Genomic DNA, 15,947 nt, shown 5'->3' with positions numbered 1-15,947 from the left:
GGAAAAGAAGTCATGGAATAGCTCACCATGGGCTATCACCATTTTTTTAATTGATCAAACCTAGATTGTAGTGTGGTACCTTTGCAAGTCAGTTAGTCTACTCTACCAGCTAGTAATGGTGGTTGATTTTCAAACTTTCAAAGTGAACTGAAGGCACCTTTCTTTTTCAGCCATAGCAGCCACCAACCTTCCATGTCATTCTGGTGTGTCTTCCTCGAGCCTGGAGGGGCTTTCTTCTCTACTGTACACTGTACACTGTACACTGTACAGTACAGTAGTACTGCATCTGTCTGGCCTATGCTGTACAGTATACAGTACTTTCTGAATTGTACAGTACACTGTACTGTATAGTACACTAGACACTGTACGGCGAAATCATGCGCCAAACGTGGAACCCTATACAGTATAATGTACTGTACACTGTACCCAACACTACAGTACTGTACTGTACAGTAAACAGTATAGTACAGTATAGCGCCATGTACAGCACAGTACAGTAGCTAACACTACTTAATAAGGTACAGTACAGTACTGTAATGTGTACAGTACATTGTACCTAACACGACTTAAGAAGGTGTCACCTGTCGCCGAGAACATGACGTAATAAGGTACGATACAGTACGATGTACTGTAATATGTACAGTATGGTGTACTGTACACTGTACCGAACACGACTTCAGAAGGTGTCACCCTGTCGCAGAGAACACGACGTAATAAGGCATAACACAGTACTATGTACTGTAATATTTACAGTGCGATGTACTGTAAACTGTACCTAACACGACTTAAGAAGGTAACCTGTCGCGGCGTAATAAGGTTGTACATTGCTAGGCTAGTTATACTGTATAGTTATAGTTATAGTTACTGTATATAGTTATACAGGGCTAGTCTAGTTCTCTAGATTTCGAAATTGAAAAATCGATCTAAATCAATTGTAATACGGAAGGAATTATTGTAGCAAATTGACCACCATTGACAGTAGTAGATATAGTGTAAGGTCACAGCTTTTCATGTAAATTAAAGCATAAATTAAAGCCTAATTCACCATCTCTTATATGACTCTAGCTATAACATTGCCTTTTTTAAATAGCGACGCATATATTACAGTATTTCTTACGAGGGCAAATTTTACAATTACTCGTATATAGTATTATCAAGAATGATGAAACATCTTAATTTACAGTAAAAGGAGGACTAATTACGTCATCCGTTACACCCTGCCGTAAATTATCTTATTTGTTAAGATACACTCATACAGTGCAACGGTATTGCATGATTTATTTTCGTTTTTAAGCTTAATTTGCAAATAAAAATATTCTTGTTTACATTTGCGCTATCTTTAGAGGTCTACGAAACAAGTGGCGATTTGATTGTAGATGTACTCAAGAATCCACTTCAATGGAAAAGGTATAGTATGCAAGACTATTTTACCAATATCGAGCAAGCAACCCTTGCGAATGGTAGTGCACAGCATAATTCACCATCTCTAATATAACTCTAGCTATAACATTACCTATTTCAAATAGCGACGCATATATTACAGTATTTCTTACAAGGGGAAATTTTACAATTACTCGTATAACAGTATTATCAAGAATGACGAAACATCTTAATGTACAGTAAAGGATGACTAATTACGGTCATTCGTTATACTCTGCGTTTATACTCATACAGTGCAACGGTATTGCATGGTTTCTTTTCGTTTTTAAGCTTAATTCGTAAAAAAATAATCTTCTTGTTTAGATTTGCGCTATCTTTAGAGGTCTACGAAACAAGTGGCGATCTGATCGTAGATGTACTCAAGAATCCACTTCAATGGAAAAGGTATAGTATGCAAGACTATTTTACCAATATCGTACTCAAGAATCCATTTAAATGGAAGAGGTATACAGTAGCATGCAAGATTATTTTTGGCCATATCGAGCAAGCAACCCATGCCAACGGTAGTGTACAGTGTACTGTATAGTACAGCACTTGATATCCTTGCCATAGTAGTGTACAATACCGCTCTGCACTCGATTTTGCTGACACTTTTCTACGGTATGTGACGTACGGTATGGACGGAACTGTCAAGCCAGTTAAAGAGTTTTTTGTCTTATCCACCTGATATACGTGATTAATTAATTAAAAAGTGACTGTGAATAAAAGCATAAAAGCAAAGCACCTTTAGCATTCCAACGAGTAAAATGAGTCATTGCAGATAGCGAGTTAGTGGCAATCCATATTAGAGTTAATCGTGAACTCAGTAAAATTAACTAATAAAAATTATCATGCTTTCGTCAGAGGATGTGAAGGACGATTTGGATGACTTCATCTATCAGGCTGCCGGTCATCAGTATATTAACGGATTTCGAAGTGAGTTGAAATTGTCCAAACTGTTTAATAAAAATGTCATATACTCAAGTACCATTGTGGCAGTATTTTATGTTCCAGCTTCTTCAATACCTTCTAGTTTAAAAAATAAAAGTAACATATTTTATCCTATCTCTCGTAACGTGTTGTCAAGAGGTGTGTTATGTAGGCGTTGCACTGTTGTATCAGATCTAGTTCATTTAGTAGAAATATCATCCAGGATACTGAAGCAGTCAAATCATATGATTTCGCTTCAAGAACTACATAGTAAAACTTGAAAATGGAGTAATGCAGGCATTCAAGATGTACAGTACTTTGCTATTATATATTCATTTATCTGCATATTTTTGTCTGTCTTGTTCTAACCTGTAGATTTACTTACTCGTAGCAGCAACTCTCAGCTGCTAACTGGTGAATAATCCAATTTACTAGACAATGTACATACACGTATGCTGTGTTCGTATATTATTTTCAATCTACCGCAGTTTTCGCTGCATCGCTACTAATTTAGATACTCCACCACTGTAGTTTAATCAGTTCGTGGTGATCTACAACTTACTACTTCCGAAACAACCCACTAACTACTAGAGTCTAATTAATTATTTATAATTTAAACTATTACTGTGAAGTGTAAAATCTACAGCATCACAAAATCAAAATTATGAAGTAATTCATACTGTGTACTTCAATTAGTCATCTTTACTTTGTACTGCTTTACAGTATCAATGGTGAGTGAGAGGAATATATGCGTAATGAGTGCGTAAACACCCATTAATTTCACAGTTTGTAACTCGTATCTTTCTCTATTGTGTGTCCTGTGGATATTGCATTGAACTCAAATTATAATTATAGTATAATTAGAAATCAAGATTTGTGATATGTATGATGACAATGACATGCTTGCGATTAAGATCTGACCTAAAGCACTGTACTACTCTATACTAGCTTTCCTAAAATGCAATGATGGTACCTTGTTAAAGATCTTTCAAGACGGCAATCGTGGTCACCGTGAAATGGAATTCTATAGCGAAATCTTTTCTGCAAATCATGACTCTGATCAAACAGCCAGTGCATTACGCCATTTTATGCCGACATATTTTGGAACAGTGACTATCAAAAATGATAAAAACTCACGTAAGAGTGATCGTAAACACTTGTAACTGCAAATATACGTATACGAAGTTACTGTTCAATGTGAAAATACAATTCTAATTTCGTAAATCATTTTCACTCCTTCAAATTCAGAAAATTGATCAAGTCGTACAGCTAAAATTAATGACGTTATCTTATAAAACAGAGCCATACATGAAAATTAGTGACGTCACCTCCAAATTTAAGAGACCTTGTGTAATTGATTTAAAAATTGGAAGGAGGACTTATGATCCTCTGGCCACTGAAGCAAAAAGAGCAAGAGCAGTTGATAAATATCCTTTGCAAGACCAAATCGGATTTAGAATTGATGGCATGAAGGTAAGTTCGATTACATCTGTGGTAGTCGCGCTAGTAGTGTTGGTCGATATCATAAAAAATTAGTCGTTATTTTACAGCCATCTTCATGTAGTCGTGGTATATGCATAGACTTCATTTACATACGCAATAGGTACTGGTGTAAATTGAATCGGGTTTGGCTCTAAGCCTCACATTGAATATCTCCATAAATTACGAATTAACTTGTTATAAATAAGAATGTCCTACTATAACTGATATTAGCGAAATCGTCAATGTTTTTATTATACCTTAAATGTTTCAGGTGTACAATAGTGATACTGGAAATTATGATGATTATGATAAAATATTTGGCCGCAAATTGGATGATGATACGATCGTCAACGGTAACTGACCAACTATACAATTTTTGTCATAATTTAGCGCAAGGTGCACATACAGAAAGATTTAAGCTTTCCGATACAATTTGTTATGTAGGTTTATCCCTATTTTATCCTAAAGAAGAAGGGTGGAAGATAAGCTTAATCGATAATACCATACTAAGATTACAGGCACTTTTGCAATGGTTTAATAGTCAAAGTAGATGGCTATTTTTTTCAAGTTCCCTTCTGATCGTATACGATAGTGATAAAGATTCATCTAATGAAGTAGACATAAAATTGGTCGATTTTACACATACTTACGAGTCCGCTGTTGTAATGAACGATACCAATGCAAATTGTACAGACAATAATACCATTTATGGATTAAATTCTTTGTTAAAAAAATTAAATGAGTTAAAAGTACGGTGCTAGTAGAAGTACTGGTGATATGATTACTGATGTTCAATTCCACAATCTCAAAGAAGGTTAATCTCTTGTGATGAAATGTGAAAATGATTTATTTAATTTTATTCGCACATCTGCATATACGTGTACGTGTATATAGCATCATTCCTCATTGTAATCTAAAAAACAGTAAACATTTTTATGAATGAAAGCAAATTAATTGTAATGAGCTTAATTCCAAAGTGTAATATACAAAATCACTGCATATGTTGTATTTAAATTCCATATGAATAAATTATTGATCCCTATGCGAGAAATTGTTTACAAGATTATTGTTAATATTACATAGCTTTAGCTTTACCGTCTTTTTAAATGCATGTTCAATTGATACTCAAAAGTTGTTAGTAAAGTAGTTTGGGCGAATGCAAACAGCGTAATACAGAGAATCTATTGATAAGAATTCTATTTCATTCGGATAACTCATTGTACTGTACATGTAATAGCACAGAACCAATAACTGAAAGTTGTATTAAATGTCAATGCTCAGAAAAGTTTACATTATAAAATTATATAGTATCGGACACAGTATTATGGCCATCGAAGATAGTTGCAATAGCAGTATTATTTAATAAAGACTTTAATTAGAAAGATATACCCGCCCATGCATTAGTCAGAATCCATAATAAATTCACCAGATGACTAGGTGTACATAAGAGTTGCCATTCTATTTGAGCCCATACTGTATATCGTAACTTAATATCAGCTATTATAAACATCATTTTCCATCTAAAGTCTTTTCAAATTTTTCAAATTCTCTTTGACTGATTGTTTCTGTTTCGTCTTCAATCTATCAGAAATACCTTAATTAAGTATTGTGTAGTATAGCAGTTAGAACAATCATCTATTAATAATACCTGTTCAACACCTTCGACTTCTGGAATATAAAACTGTAGCATATTTTGTATGCCATGTTTTAAAGTTACAGTTGCACTGGGACATGAGTCACATGCACCTTGCATTTTTAGCTTTACTATGCCATTATCATAACCCTGTACATATTTAAACCATAGCACAATTATAAATAAAAAAATACCTATATTAAATAAAGAAAAGAATATTCCACGTGAAAACGTCATTAATTACCATATATACTATGTCGCCACCGTCTTCTTGTAAAGTTGGCCTGTTGATTATTATAATCGTCCAATGCAAATAAAATTTTACAGTTAGCTGACAGCGTAACAGATTGTTTCGTTATACCATCGTAATTAGATAAGTGATAGTAACGACAGCGCTCACCGTATCCTGGTTTCGAGCAATTCTTTAATCATTGCAACAGTATCTGAATCCTCAGGTTGTACAGCTAAGTATAAATATTAATAGAATTTTGATATACCGGACAAATACTACTAAAAGTAATTTCATGTCATGCAATATTTTCATCCCATATTATATCCTATTACATTCCATAGCATTAAACCACGGTATACTGTACCTGATAAATGCTCTTATATACGTATGACTACTTGTTCACTGTCAATTCTAAGGCTATTTAAACGGCTCGAATCGAATCGTGAACAGGTGTACATGCATGACATATAGTATAATTAGAGTCTATAGACTTTTATTTACTGTCGAATATTTGACTATAAAACGAACCAGTATCTGTTGCAGGCTCATAATCGATTAAAACCGGTGCACCACTAGCAAAAAAGTCCATAATGACGGCGTAAATATCCGGTTTTAATGTATTCCATTCTATATCGTCATCTGCCTAAAGCATAACAAATACCGTAATAAGTATTTCGTTATTAAATATTGGCGAGTATTGATAATAAAAATATTTCGTACTCGACTTATGGTTACGAAATCTGGTCCAAGAAATACGCTCTTAACCCCGTCAACACGAAATAAATTTCTGTGACAATAAAGAACAATGAGTTATTCATTTTCAGTCATCGTGTTTAGGTACAATAATACTCTGGTGAAGTTATAGAGAAAGCATTTGTGAATACCCAACACAATTTATATTATACTACAGCAGTAAATGATCTGTTACAACTTCGTTGACAAACTTAATATTGTTTGTGTGATATGTCAAATTACGTAAATTTATAAATGGTGCCAGAGTCTTGCTAGCTCTTACTTGGTCACCTTATAGACCACTATAGGACCTTGTATACTGTAATTAATTTATGACTGCTCGACATCCAAGCTTAGAGTCACCTACATTCTACAGTAATACGAACCATACCCTTAAAAGGTATGCAAGCAAATATATGGTAGTACAAGTAGCATCAGCTATACAGAAGAGTACTTTACTAACATCAAATCTTTCGATTACTAGGAATACAGTAAACAATAAACAGTAGTTAAAAGGAAATTATTACAGGGCTAGCTCTGCCGAAGTAAACCTAATGATAAAATCGATGATAAACAAGAAATAGTAGTTACAGAAAACGTTACAGGTCTAGCTCGCCTAAAGTAAACCTAATGATAAAACCTAAGAAACCTAGCTAGGATTTCATAACAGTAGTCCCTTTCCATAATATCGATATTCTTAGGCTGTATACATGCACACATATTTAATCATAAACTTACTTGGCTAAGGGTGAAGTTAAAGCATCCCTAGCTGACGAATAGTCAATTGTACCAGATCCCAAAACAGGCACACCGGGAACAAACTTTAAACTGTTGGGATTCGGAGTATCCAATGTCTGAATAAACATGCTTCGCACTACATAATTAAAAAACCATTCGATCAATAAATCATCAAGTGACAAATACGATGGGTATTATAAGAATACTACGGTAATCAAGGTACTAGGAATCTAAAGTAGTTTCAATCAATGCAATCAGAACACTTTAACAAATGCTAGAAATTCTATAAACTGCCGTAACTTTGTGGTATATAGCATAATAGTAAGTCTATAAATTTGATATATTGTACGGCCAATACGTTAAAAGCAATTCATTTTTGATTTCTACAATATGCTATAGTGCAAGGTTACAGTATTCATCAGAGTAAAATATGAGAAATTTCCTGGATAGTAAAAGTTCAACTACAACCCAGTTAATGTATTTCGATTTAAAGCCCTGATCTTATCTAACCATTCCGTTCATAATGACAGTGCTGTATAGGAATATAACGTACTAATAGTGGTAGATACTCATATTTACATGAGTGATATATCCCCGTATCGTATTAAAAATCATCATGTTAAACTACAATATATCATACACTGACATTCACTGAAATAACAATCTATTCAGTTGCACTTCGGCAATATCAGCAATGCTATCATTTGGATCACTAGCACTATCGTGTAGGCTACTAACAAACTCTAACTCCATAAAGCATTACTTCTTAATCATAGATTAAGCAGGCAATTAGTACAATTAAAAAATTAGAGAGTGCATGATGAATCATTATAAACATGACTAGAAGTTTTAAAACACCGATTTCCGTCTATTCAAATAAGACACCACTACAACCCAATAAGTTAACTCACTAACCAGGTTGAAGAAGATGTTTAGCATAATTTCGAGGCTGTACATTCCTATCCTTTATAAAAGTCGGTATTGACAGGCAACGTGATGGGACATTAAAGGATACAAATCGATTAGTTTTAAGAGCAAATGAAGTTAAAAGAGAAGACATACAACGCCGCCCGGCCATGACTATATCTTGTAAGTGGTAATTGCTAAGCTAGTACAGTATCACGAGTGAAAGCTAGAACTTGGCAATTTAATACTGTGGCCATGCGTACAAGATCAAGCTTTAGACACTGTACTGTAGACTCACTTAGCTGCGCGTGCACCGCCGGACAGCCGGCACCTGAAGTCCGTTATAGCCTAGTGAACATACCAGGCCAGATTCTGTCCGTCTGTGTTGATTATGATTTGGACAAGTCATGACTGTCCTGTAGTCAAGGAAACTGTTTCGAGCAAGCAACTGTAATTCACCATACGAGGACACTGGTAGATATAGTTTAATTTAGTAGTATGCAGTACTTGAACGTTTTTTATAATCTGTAGCCTATCTTTGACTGATGCAGTCTCCAAGTACTGTACTGTATAACATTTAACGCTGGCCTTCATGTTAAAACTTAAATCATTGGAGGTTAACTGTTTGTGCAGTATTAATTATCAAGCATATCACACTCAGAGTAATGAGACTAGTGATATTAGAAAGGCAATCGTATGTCATTTTATAGCTTAATATTAATAAACACGACGCTTTCAAATCAAGAATATGCATTCTGAACTCTATAACAAAAAGGAATAACTGTAGAGTGTAATAGGATTTTAACCCCAGCTTCGCAACCTGACAATTCAAAATTCTGAGCTGTTAAAATAGAGCTAATCTCTAATATGTCACAAATAATCAACACCGTATTATAGACTTTAAAAGTAACGTTTCTTGCATTCGTCTATTGAAGAAGAATTTAAGTTCTTCCTTCATAGGAACAGTTGGAAAGCAGTTAAGATAAACCAGATAATCGACTTAACAACTCTTCTACATGGGAGTTATAAATCACATTAGCACATTGCTTAAATAACAATATTTAATATGGTTTTATCATCCTCGGAATTATATAGCACTAGTACGAGCGAGGTGTTATCATCATACTAGCTACAATTAACACTTACTGTATTAAGATATACTGAATAGCTCTATATTGCACATTACTTCTGTATTTCCTAACATATAACTGTAGTAATTAGCTGAAATCATTGCAAATTGCTAGCTTGAACTACCGATATTTTGCAATAAGAATATTACTTGTTAATGCAACTAAAGATTCAAATCTTGCAAAGAGTAAGAGTTTATCATAATTCATAATAGATCATATCATGGCTCATATAGCTGCCATAAAATCAAAGAACGGTATGAAAGATGCAGTTTTAGAAGTTAATCACGTTACTTTGAAATGTACTTGTAATAGAAAGAGTAAGCTCACTATAAAGTAGCTTTTACAACAGGAGTAACGCTTATACGCGTATTACGAAAGTAGAGCTGTACTTTATTGCATCTAGTTGTATTTGAGGACTGCAGCAGTGTTCATTACTAGAAAAAGATTTAACATTTTTACACTTTACTAATAAGATTTAACCTATGGCTTCTATTATAAAAGTCTGTCCACTGACGAGTAATAAAAAGTTACAGCCTTCGCAAGACCAATATTTAGTTATATACCTAATTTACTCACGAAAGTAATCCATGAAAGTGTAATTAGAAACTCTTTGCCACTCTTTACATGCTATTATTAATTAACTTAAGCATTTACTAATGCAACATCTCAGGTGTTTAGTGACGTTTAAGTAAATAAATCATACATCATTTAGCTGTGGCTTTACTTTAAGTCTCTTTGTTGATAGTGCGAAATTTGATTCAACAAGTGGCTCTCAAAACATTTATTTATCTGCTCTACTTATAATAGTCCGTAGTGCATACAACATAGGCGTATTTTGTAATGTTAATAGTAATGACTTAAAAACTCAAATCTGAACTTAATACTAAACACGTCGATGCCTATTGCATATAATTATATATTTTATTGGAAAAGGTTATCTTCCAACAGAGTGAAATTATACAGCTAAGCATAGTTACTATTTCCGACATTCCAACCGCTCCGGTGGGAACAATTATCTATAGTCGCCCGAATTCAAGTCATGGAACATACGCTGATTTAATTAGCCCCTGATCTCCAAGTAGGGCCGAAACAGAAATGATACATACTTACATTACTGCTATTTACAGTAAATTGCAGTTCGTCACATATAGGTCCTTTAAGAACGTTAATTATCAAAAGCTAATTATTTTTGTTTACTGTTAATCGCTAATAATGATAGTAACAACCTTGTGGCTTGGCTTGACTCAATTGAAATAAAGGAATACAATAAACTGAATAAATATTATAGTATCACTTCCTGTCTCCATGGATCACAATTATGTGACAATAATTATTATTTTAGTTTTCAATTGCTTGGTATGTAATATGTACCCTATTGTTTCTCAATAATATATAATCATCGATAAAAAACGTTTTACATTTATTCGCCAGCTGAGTGAAGGTAAGACGGTGCATGATCGTACTCGTAAATGTTAAGGCATTGTTGCATATTGCAAGTCTTATGCCTTTACTGTTCTATTCTAATGATAAAAACGTCTTGTACTTGAAAATACTGTTGGAAGCTAAACCTATATAACAAAGGATAGTTTGTACGAGCATACCATAGAACTGAGCTAAAAGTTGTAAACTTCAATTTTTATCATGCAGAGTAAATGTAAATTTTTGTTTCCGTTCGTTAACATATTCTTTCCAATCTATTTCATCCTGATTAATTGTCTCTAGGAGAGCAAGATGAATTTTAAGTTGCTCTTATTAGCATGCCTGCTATTTGTAGCAGTTGTAGCTGCTACTAAGAAGACAGCTCCTGTAAAAAAGGAAACAGAAGTGAAGGCCCAGGTCAGTCCTAAACAGGAAGAAAAAAAAGATACTGAGGTATCAAAACACGCAGAAGAATTGGACCGAGAAGAAGACGAAGACGATGACGATATAGAAAAGGCACTCCAAGAACGTGCAGATGATATTGAAGAAATAGATCCCGAAGAGGAGAAAGATTCAATAAAGGTAACTGATCGATAAGATTAACTTATCAAACTTTAACCACTGACTTTAAGAATTCCACGACTAATATTTCTTAATGGAAGAAATATTATTACATGCATATGTTGATTTATACCCTTGTAACATCCGTAAATTTACAGTTTTCTAACTGTGGTTTGACATACTAATTCATTTACAGGCTTTTAGTCGCCGTCGTCGTTTATACTACCGTCGTCGTTTATACTACCGTCGTCGCTTGTACTACCGTCGTCGCTTGTACTACCGTCGTCGTTTATACTACCGTCGTCGCTTGTACTACCGTCGTCGCTTGTACTACCGTCGTCGCTTATACTATCGTCGTCGCTACATACGTCGCCGCTACTATATCCGTCGTCGCCGTTATTACTACAGACGCCGTCGCTTTGGCAAAAAGTAAATTGATAAAGCCATACTCACTTTCTGAGATAAGCTAATGGTGATATATAGGCTCTAGATTTACCTTTGCAATCGCTACCGTATCTCATAGGCAGATTGACGATTGTAATCTATTAACATTTGCTTAATAAAGGCTCCATAAGAAATAGATCGAAAAAATTATCTTTATTATTGTCATTGTAGCTATCCTTAAATATCGAAATTAAGCTAAGACTTCAGTGAACTAAGACTGCGAAAATTGAATCAGCGCGGTTCTTACTATAGAAACGTACTAGTATCACTAGTGCTTATAGAATATTAGTTTTGCATAATAATCTAGCGTAGTGTACAAAACTACTGTAATTAGCTGAAATCACTACATCTAGTAATATAATGTGAAATTATCACATTAATTATATGCTATGATAGACCAGCAGCTAAAATTTACTCTGAATTTAAGTTGTCTACATGCTTGATCACTCATGACAATATCTATTTTATTAAGACGACGAACAGGTCGATAAATTTAAATAAGATAAGAATAATACAAGTTTAGTAATTGAAATTGAACTATCTAATTTATCAATTGCCGCATAGTATAATTACAAAAAAACGAAGATATTTCTAAGATCGGACTACTTCAAAGTCAAGAGTTCTATGTGAGAAAAGTTTGGCTAAAGTTTAGTTGTTGGTTTTCTAGTCATTAATGAGCCTACGACCTTATTCTATATACTATGCGGTAGTGAAGGTGCTGCTGATATTTAAATTAGTATGCAAACTTCTTCATTTTAAGCATCATTCATAGCAATAGAAACGTTTTCAAAAACGTCAGAATCAGTCTACCTAAGTTCGCACTCGATATTTAATACTGAGCGAACAATATAATTTCAAGAAAATGTTCCATGCCGTCCATTTAACTATAGAGCTACGAAGAAATAATCTCTGACATTACAGAAAATTACGCTTTTACAGTCTGTTGACCTAAATAACGCCCATGGAACTTATTAAAATTCCGTAAACAGAATATTAGCATAGCCAATGTCAATAAATCATTAAAAACAAATAAACCCTTGAAATTTGATTAGTAAATAATTTATCGGCAAAGTTCTTTTAACCTGTTTCCATTATTCATAATAGATCACTCCTTTGTTAATTCATCATTGTAAATCTAAAAACATTCTAGCAAACATAACCATATAGAGCAATTTTGCCTTATTTTGCTTACTGTTGCGGCATTGAATACTGTACCATTTTATTTAAGCCCAACAAAAAGAATAGCAAATCATGAAATGGCTTGATTTGGTATTCAATCTTAATTAAAACCTAGTTCAGTCAAAGAATACGGCTAACGATATTGTAAAATGCGAGTCATCAGAGTAGAAAATTGAATCAAAAATGCTTTAATAATCTACTTACCATTAAGATGGAATCTGGCTGTTTACTTCTTATTAAATAGCAACAATATTTTTCTCTCTTGATGACTCTTTCGTATCTGGATTAGTATTTGGGGATGATTTCACTTTATATTTCTTGCTGAGTCTTTATACCTAAGATTTGAATAATTTTGCAGGCTTTCTTGTAGAATCATTATCTCCTTAAACCTGGTAATTAGCACGGAGATAAAATGGGTAGGTATAGAATAATATCTACCGTAATATTTAAGGACTTACCCAAAGGAATCTAATTAGAAATATCGAACAATGCGTAATTAATAAGGATTTGACTAGAGTACAGCTGACAAATCGAGACCTATTGTCCGAGAGTAATTGTCCTAGAACTTTCCGATGGGAATTCATTAATCAATAACCAATCACGAAAAAGTGGTAAATTCTATCTTGAAATAGCCTAATTCCATCGTAGTAGGATGTATAACAATTCACCTAGGAGCCAAGTAGTTTTTGAAGAATATCGCACTGAAGGGCTAAATAGTTCATATATTTACGAAATTATCTACATACGTTGCCGGTAACATATAGTATGCATTGCGATAAGCCAAAAAATAATAAAACAACGAGTGAATTCTAGCTAGAAGTTATTAAAAACTAACGTATTTTTTATTTTATTTGCTTCTTTCAAATAAATTCGCCTAAACATAAACATATCATTCTAAGTTTTTATTTCACAGTATCTTACCCAACGTCAAAAATGAAACTTAAACTAGTTTTGTTAGCAACCCAACTGTTCATCGCTGTAACTACTTATAACGATAAGAAATAACTGCTTCAGATTCTGAATCAGTTCTGAAAAGTTAGAAAGACACTTGTTCCAAGAGAAGAAGACCGTGAGGGCGGTGACTACGGTATCGCATGGGATAAGTTCAACTATACGCGTATGCTAAAATTTTCAATACTTATATTTAACTGAAGCTATTTGCATTTATGGTATAGGTTGGACGCACCCGATGATTTATGTAATTCTCATATACTTATGTGTATATCAATGGGGAAAAGGAAAATAAATAAGCCTTATCTTTAGCAAATAATAGCTGCCTTTCATCATTAATCTGCGTTTGAAGAAATTAGGTTATAATTGAGAGAAAAGTGATCACTTAAGAAGATCGATTAATCTAGTTAATTGATCTATGAATCATCTACGACAGTGCAATAAAAACTATATATCCACTAAATTAAAATGGGATTAATTACGGATGGTTAGTAATCCTAGAAGGATACCCTACTATTACCAAAAATGTGGAGGCTGACTATTTCTCTGGCCATTTTAACTGTACTGTACTATACAGCTAAAACCGTACACTGCCATAACGAAATGACTATTAAATAGTCAGCCTCGATATTTTCTTCAATAAAAATCGTTGACAGCCCAGCCCCTCTCTCTTTCTCCAGTAGTTCCTGCATTACATTATATAGTATATGAGTTGCCGAACTCGCCTTCTTAGCAATAAAATTTTATAGTAAAGTACATAAGAAATCAGTCGTTAGCTAGGTTAGAGTATTAAATTATTATTTACAAGTGCTGTCTGAAATTTAGTTAGTAAACAAATATTAGTTTGCTGCTAACACAAGCCAAAACTGATCATGCCAGATGAAGCCAATGATACTGATATTGAAAAGTATAACTCAAATCGTCAGCTACACATTTACAACCTTTAATTTTGTCTCATAGGGAATCAATTGGAATGAAATGGATGTGATGAAATCCATAAATAATTGGAAAACCATTGATAAAAGCTCGACAAATAGTCCCTAAATATTATTGATAATCGATACTTCCAATGAGAGATTATTATACAGTACAATAAGTAGAAGTAAACTACATCTCATAACCCGCACCTCTCAAGCTAATATTGATCTATTTCACCGAGGGAGTGTTCATTAAATTATTGATTTATTCCATTAAGAGAGTACCTATTAAATTGTGAGAAATTATGTAGTTCCCTCTTTAGCAATAAAAGTCTTAGTATAGAGTAATTGGTACAGAGTGATCGCCACAGAATAACCGACTACACAATAAACATTTGTACAAATAGTATGACAGTAAATAAAAAACAATTTTCTTGCAATTTGGCATGTTCAAGCTATCTATTGTGAATATTGTATTGGCATTTAATAAAAGACATTGGAGTAATTCAGAACTTTGATCCTATCGCATGTTTTTTACTCTACGAAATTATCTTCTATTGTGTTCTATGTATTGCAAGAAATATGGAGGGTCACGATTGCGCCATTAGTTCTTAAATCAGCTTTTTATAATCAACGGGAGGCAAATTCTGGCGATATTAAATCTCAATTGCTGATTATTATAATAAGATTTTTTCCGATTGGTTTACAACGTCATTAGCAATAATGAGGATCGTGAATAAATATAACAATGCTCACTAATTGCTATTTTCGCGTAAGTATCAAAGGTTCCTGGAAATAAATGAAATCTTTTAGTACCCCATTCCTCTCTTTATACTGTATCTACACTAATTTTAATTCCGTTCTCAACCTAGTTTAATTTTAGAATGATAATAGAGATTGTTCCTTGTCCTATTTCACTCAATGAATCGTACGCTTGAATTTGATATTTGAATATTAAATTTAAGCGTACAATTCGTTTCACTAATACATAGTAATTTCCATTAGAAAAGAAATACATTCGTTTGTATCTACTAATCTTGAATTCCGGTAATACATCACATCTTTGTTTATTTCTTAACCTAAGATTGGCCATACCAAAATATATCGAATCCCGTATATTGTATAACATACACAGCATATAGTTACTAGCCTGCATTTCGCTTAATAAAGTGGAGTTATATCATTGGTAACGTTGAAAATGATTAATAGAGTAGAAAGAACTCTAAGACTGTATGCAGAGGTAAAATATATTTTACATTATATAAGAATTATAT

The 15,947-nt window shown here is 33.5% G+C and overlaps 3 protein-coding genes across 3 annotated transcripts; 2 read left to right on the top strand and 1 right to left on the bottom strand.

Annotated features, from left to right (window-relative positions):
* Positions 1-1,398: 1,398 nt before the first annotated feature.
* TRIADDRAFT_55735 (uncharacterized protein) lies at positions 1,399-4,548 on the top strand (the record flags this gene model as incomplete). The annotated part of the gene is made up of 8 exons (XM_002112032.1): positions 1,399-1,407; positions 1,744-1,824; positions 2,286-2,355; positions 3,298-3,486; positions 3,650-3,822; positions 4,103-4,184; positions 4,222-4,271; positions 4,525-4,548. 8 exons carry the CDS (start codon positions 1,399-1,401, stop codon positions 4,546-4,548), a joined length of 678 nt encoding a protein of 225 aa, XP_002112068.1.
* A 139-nt stretch (positions 4,549-4,687) lies between these two features.
* TRIADDRAFT_55734 (uncharacterized protein) lies at positions 4,688-8,481 on the bottom strand (the record flags this gene model as incomplete). Its single annotated transcript, XM_002111537.1, has 9 exons — positions 4,688-4,744; positions 5,480-5,614; positions 5,709-5,748; positions 5,865-5,928; positions 6,225-6,339; positions 6,417-6,483; positions 7,167-7,302; positions 8,082-8,130; positions 8,434-8,481. 9 exons carry the CDS (start codon positions 8,479-8,481, stop codon positions 4,688-4,690), a joined length of 711 nt encoding a protein of 236 aa, XP_002111573.1.
* A 2,452-nt stretch (positions 8,482-10,933) lies between these two features.
* TRIADDRAFT_63870 (uncharacterized protein) lies at positions 10,934-11,752 on the top strand (the record flags this gene model as incomplete). The annotated part of the gene is made up of 2 exons (XM_002112031.1): positions 10,934-11,203; positions 11,379-11,752. The coding sequence occupies 2 exons, from the start codon at positions 10,934-10,936 to the stop codon at positions 11,613-11,615; spliced, it is 507 nt and encodes a 168-aa protein (XP_002112067.1). The 3' UTR covers positions 11,616-11,752.
* Between the last annotated feature and the right edge of the window lie 4,195 nt (positions 11,753-15,947).

The sequence above is a fragment of the Trichoplax adhaerens genome, genomic scaffold (assembly GCF_000150275.1).
Source record: "Trichoplax adhaerens TRIADscaffold_4 genomic scaffold, whole genome shotgun sequence".
In the NCBI taxonomy this organism is placed as follows: domain Eukaryota; kingdom Metazoa; phylum Placozoa; class Uniplacotomia; order Trichoplacea; family Trichoplacidae; genus Trichoplax; species Trichoplax adhaerens.
Note: the sequence above shows the minus strand (reverse complement) of the source record. Positions and strands in the feature narration are given on the sequence as shown.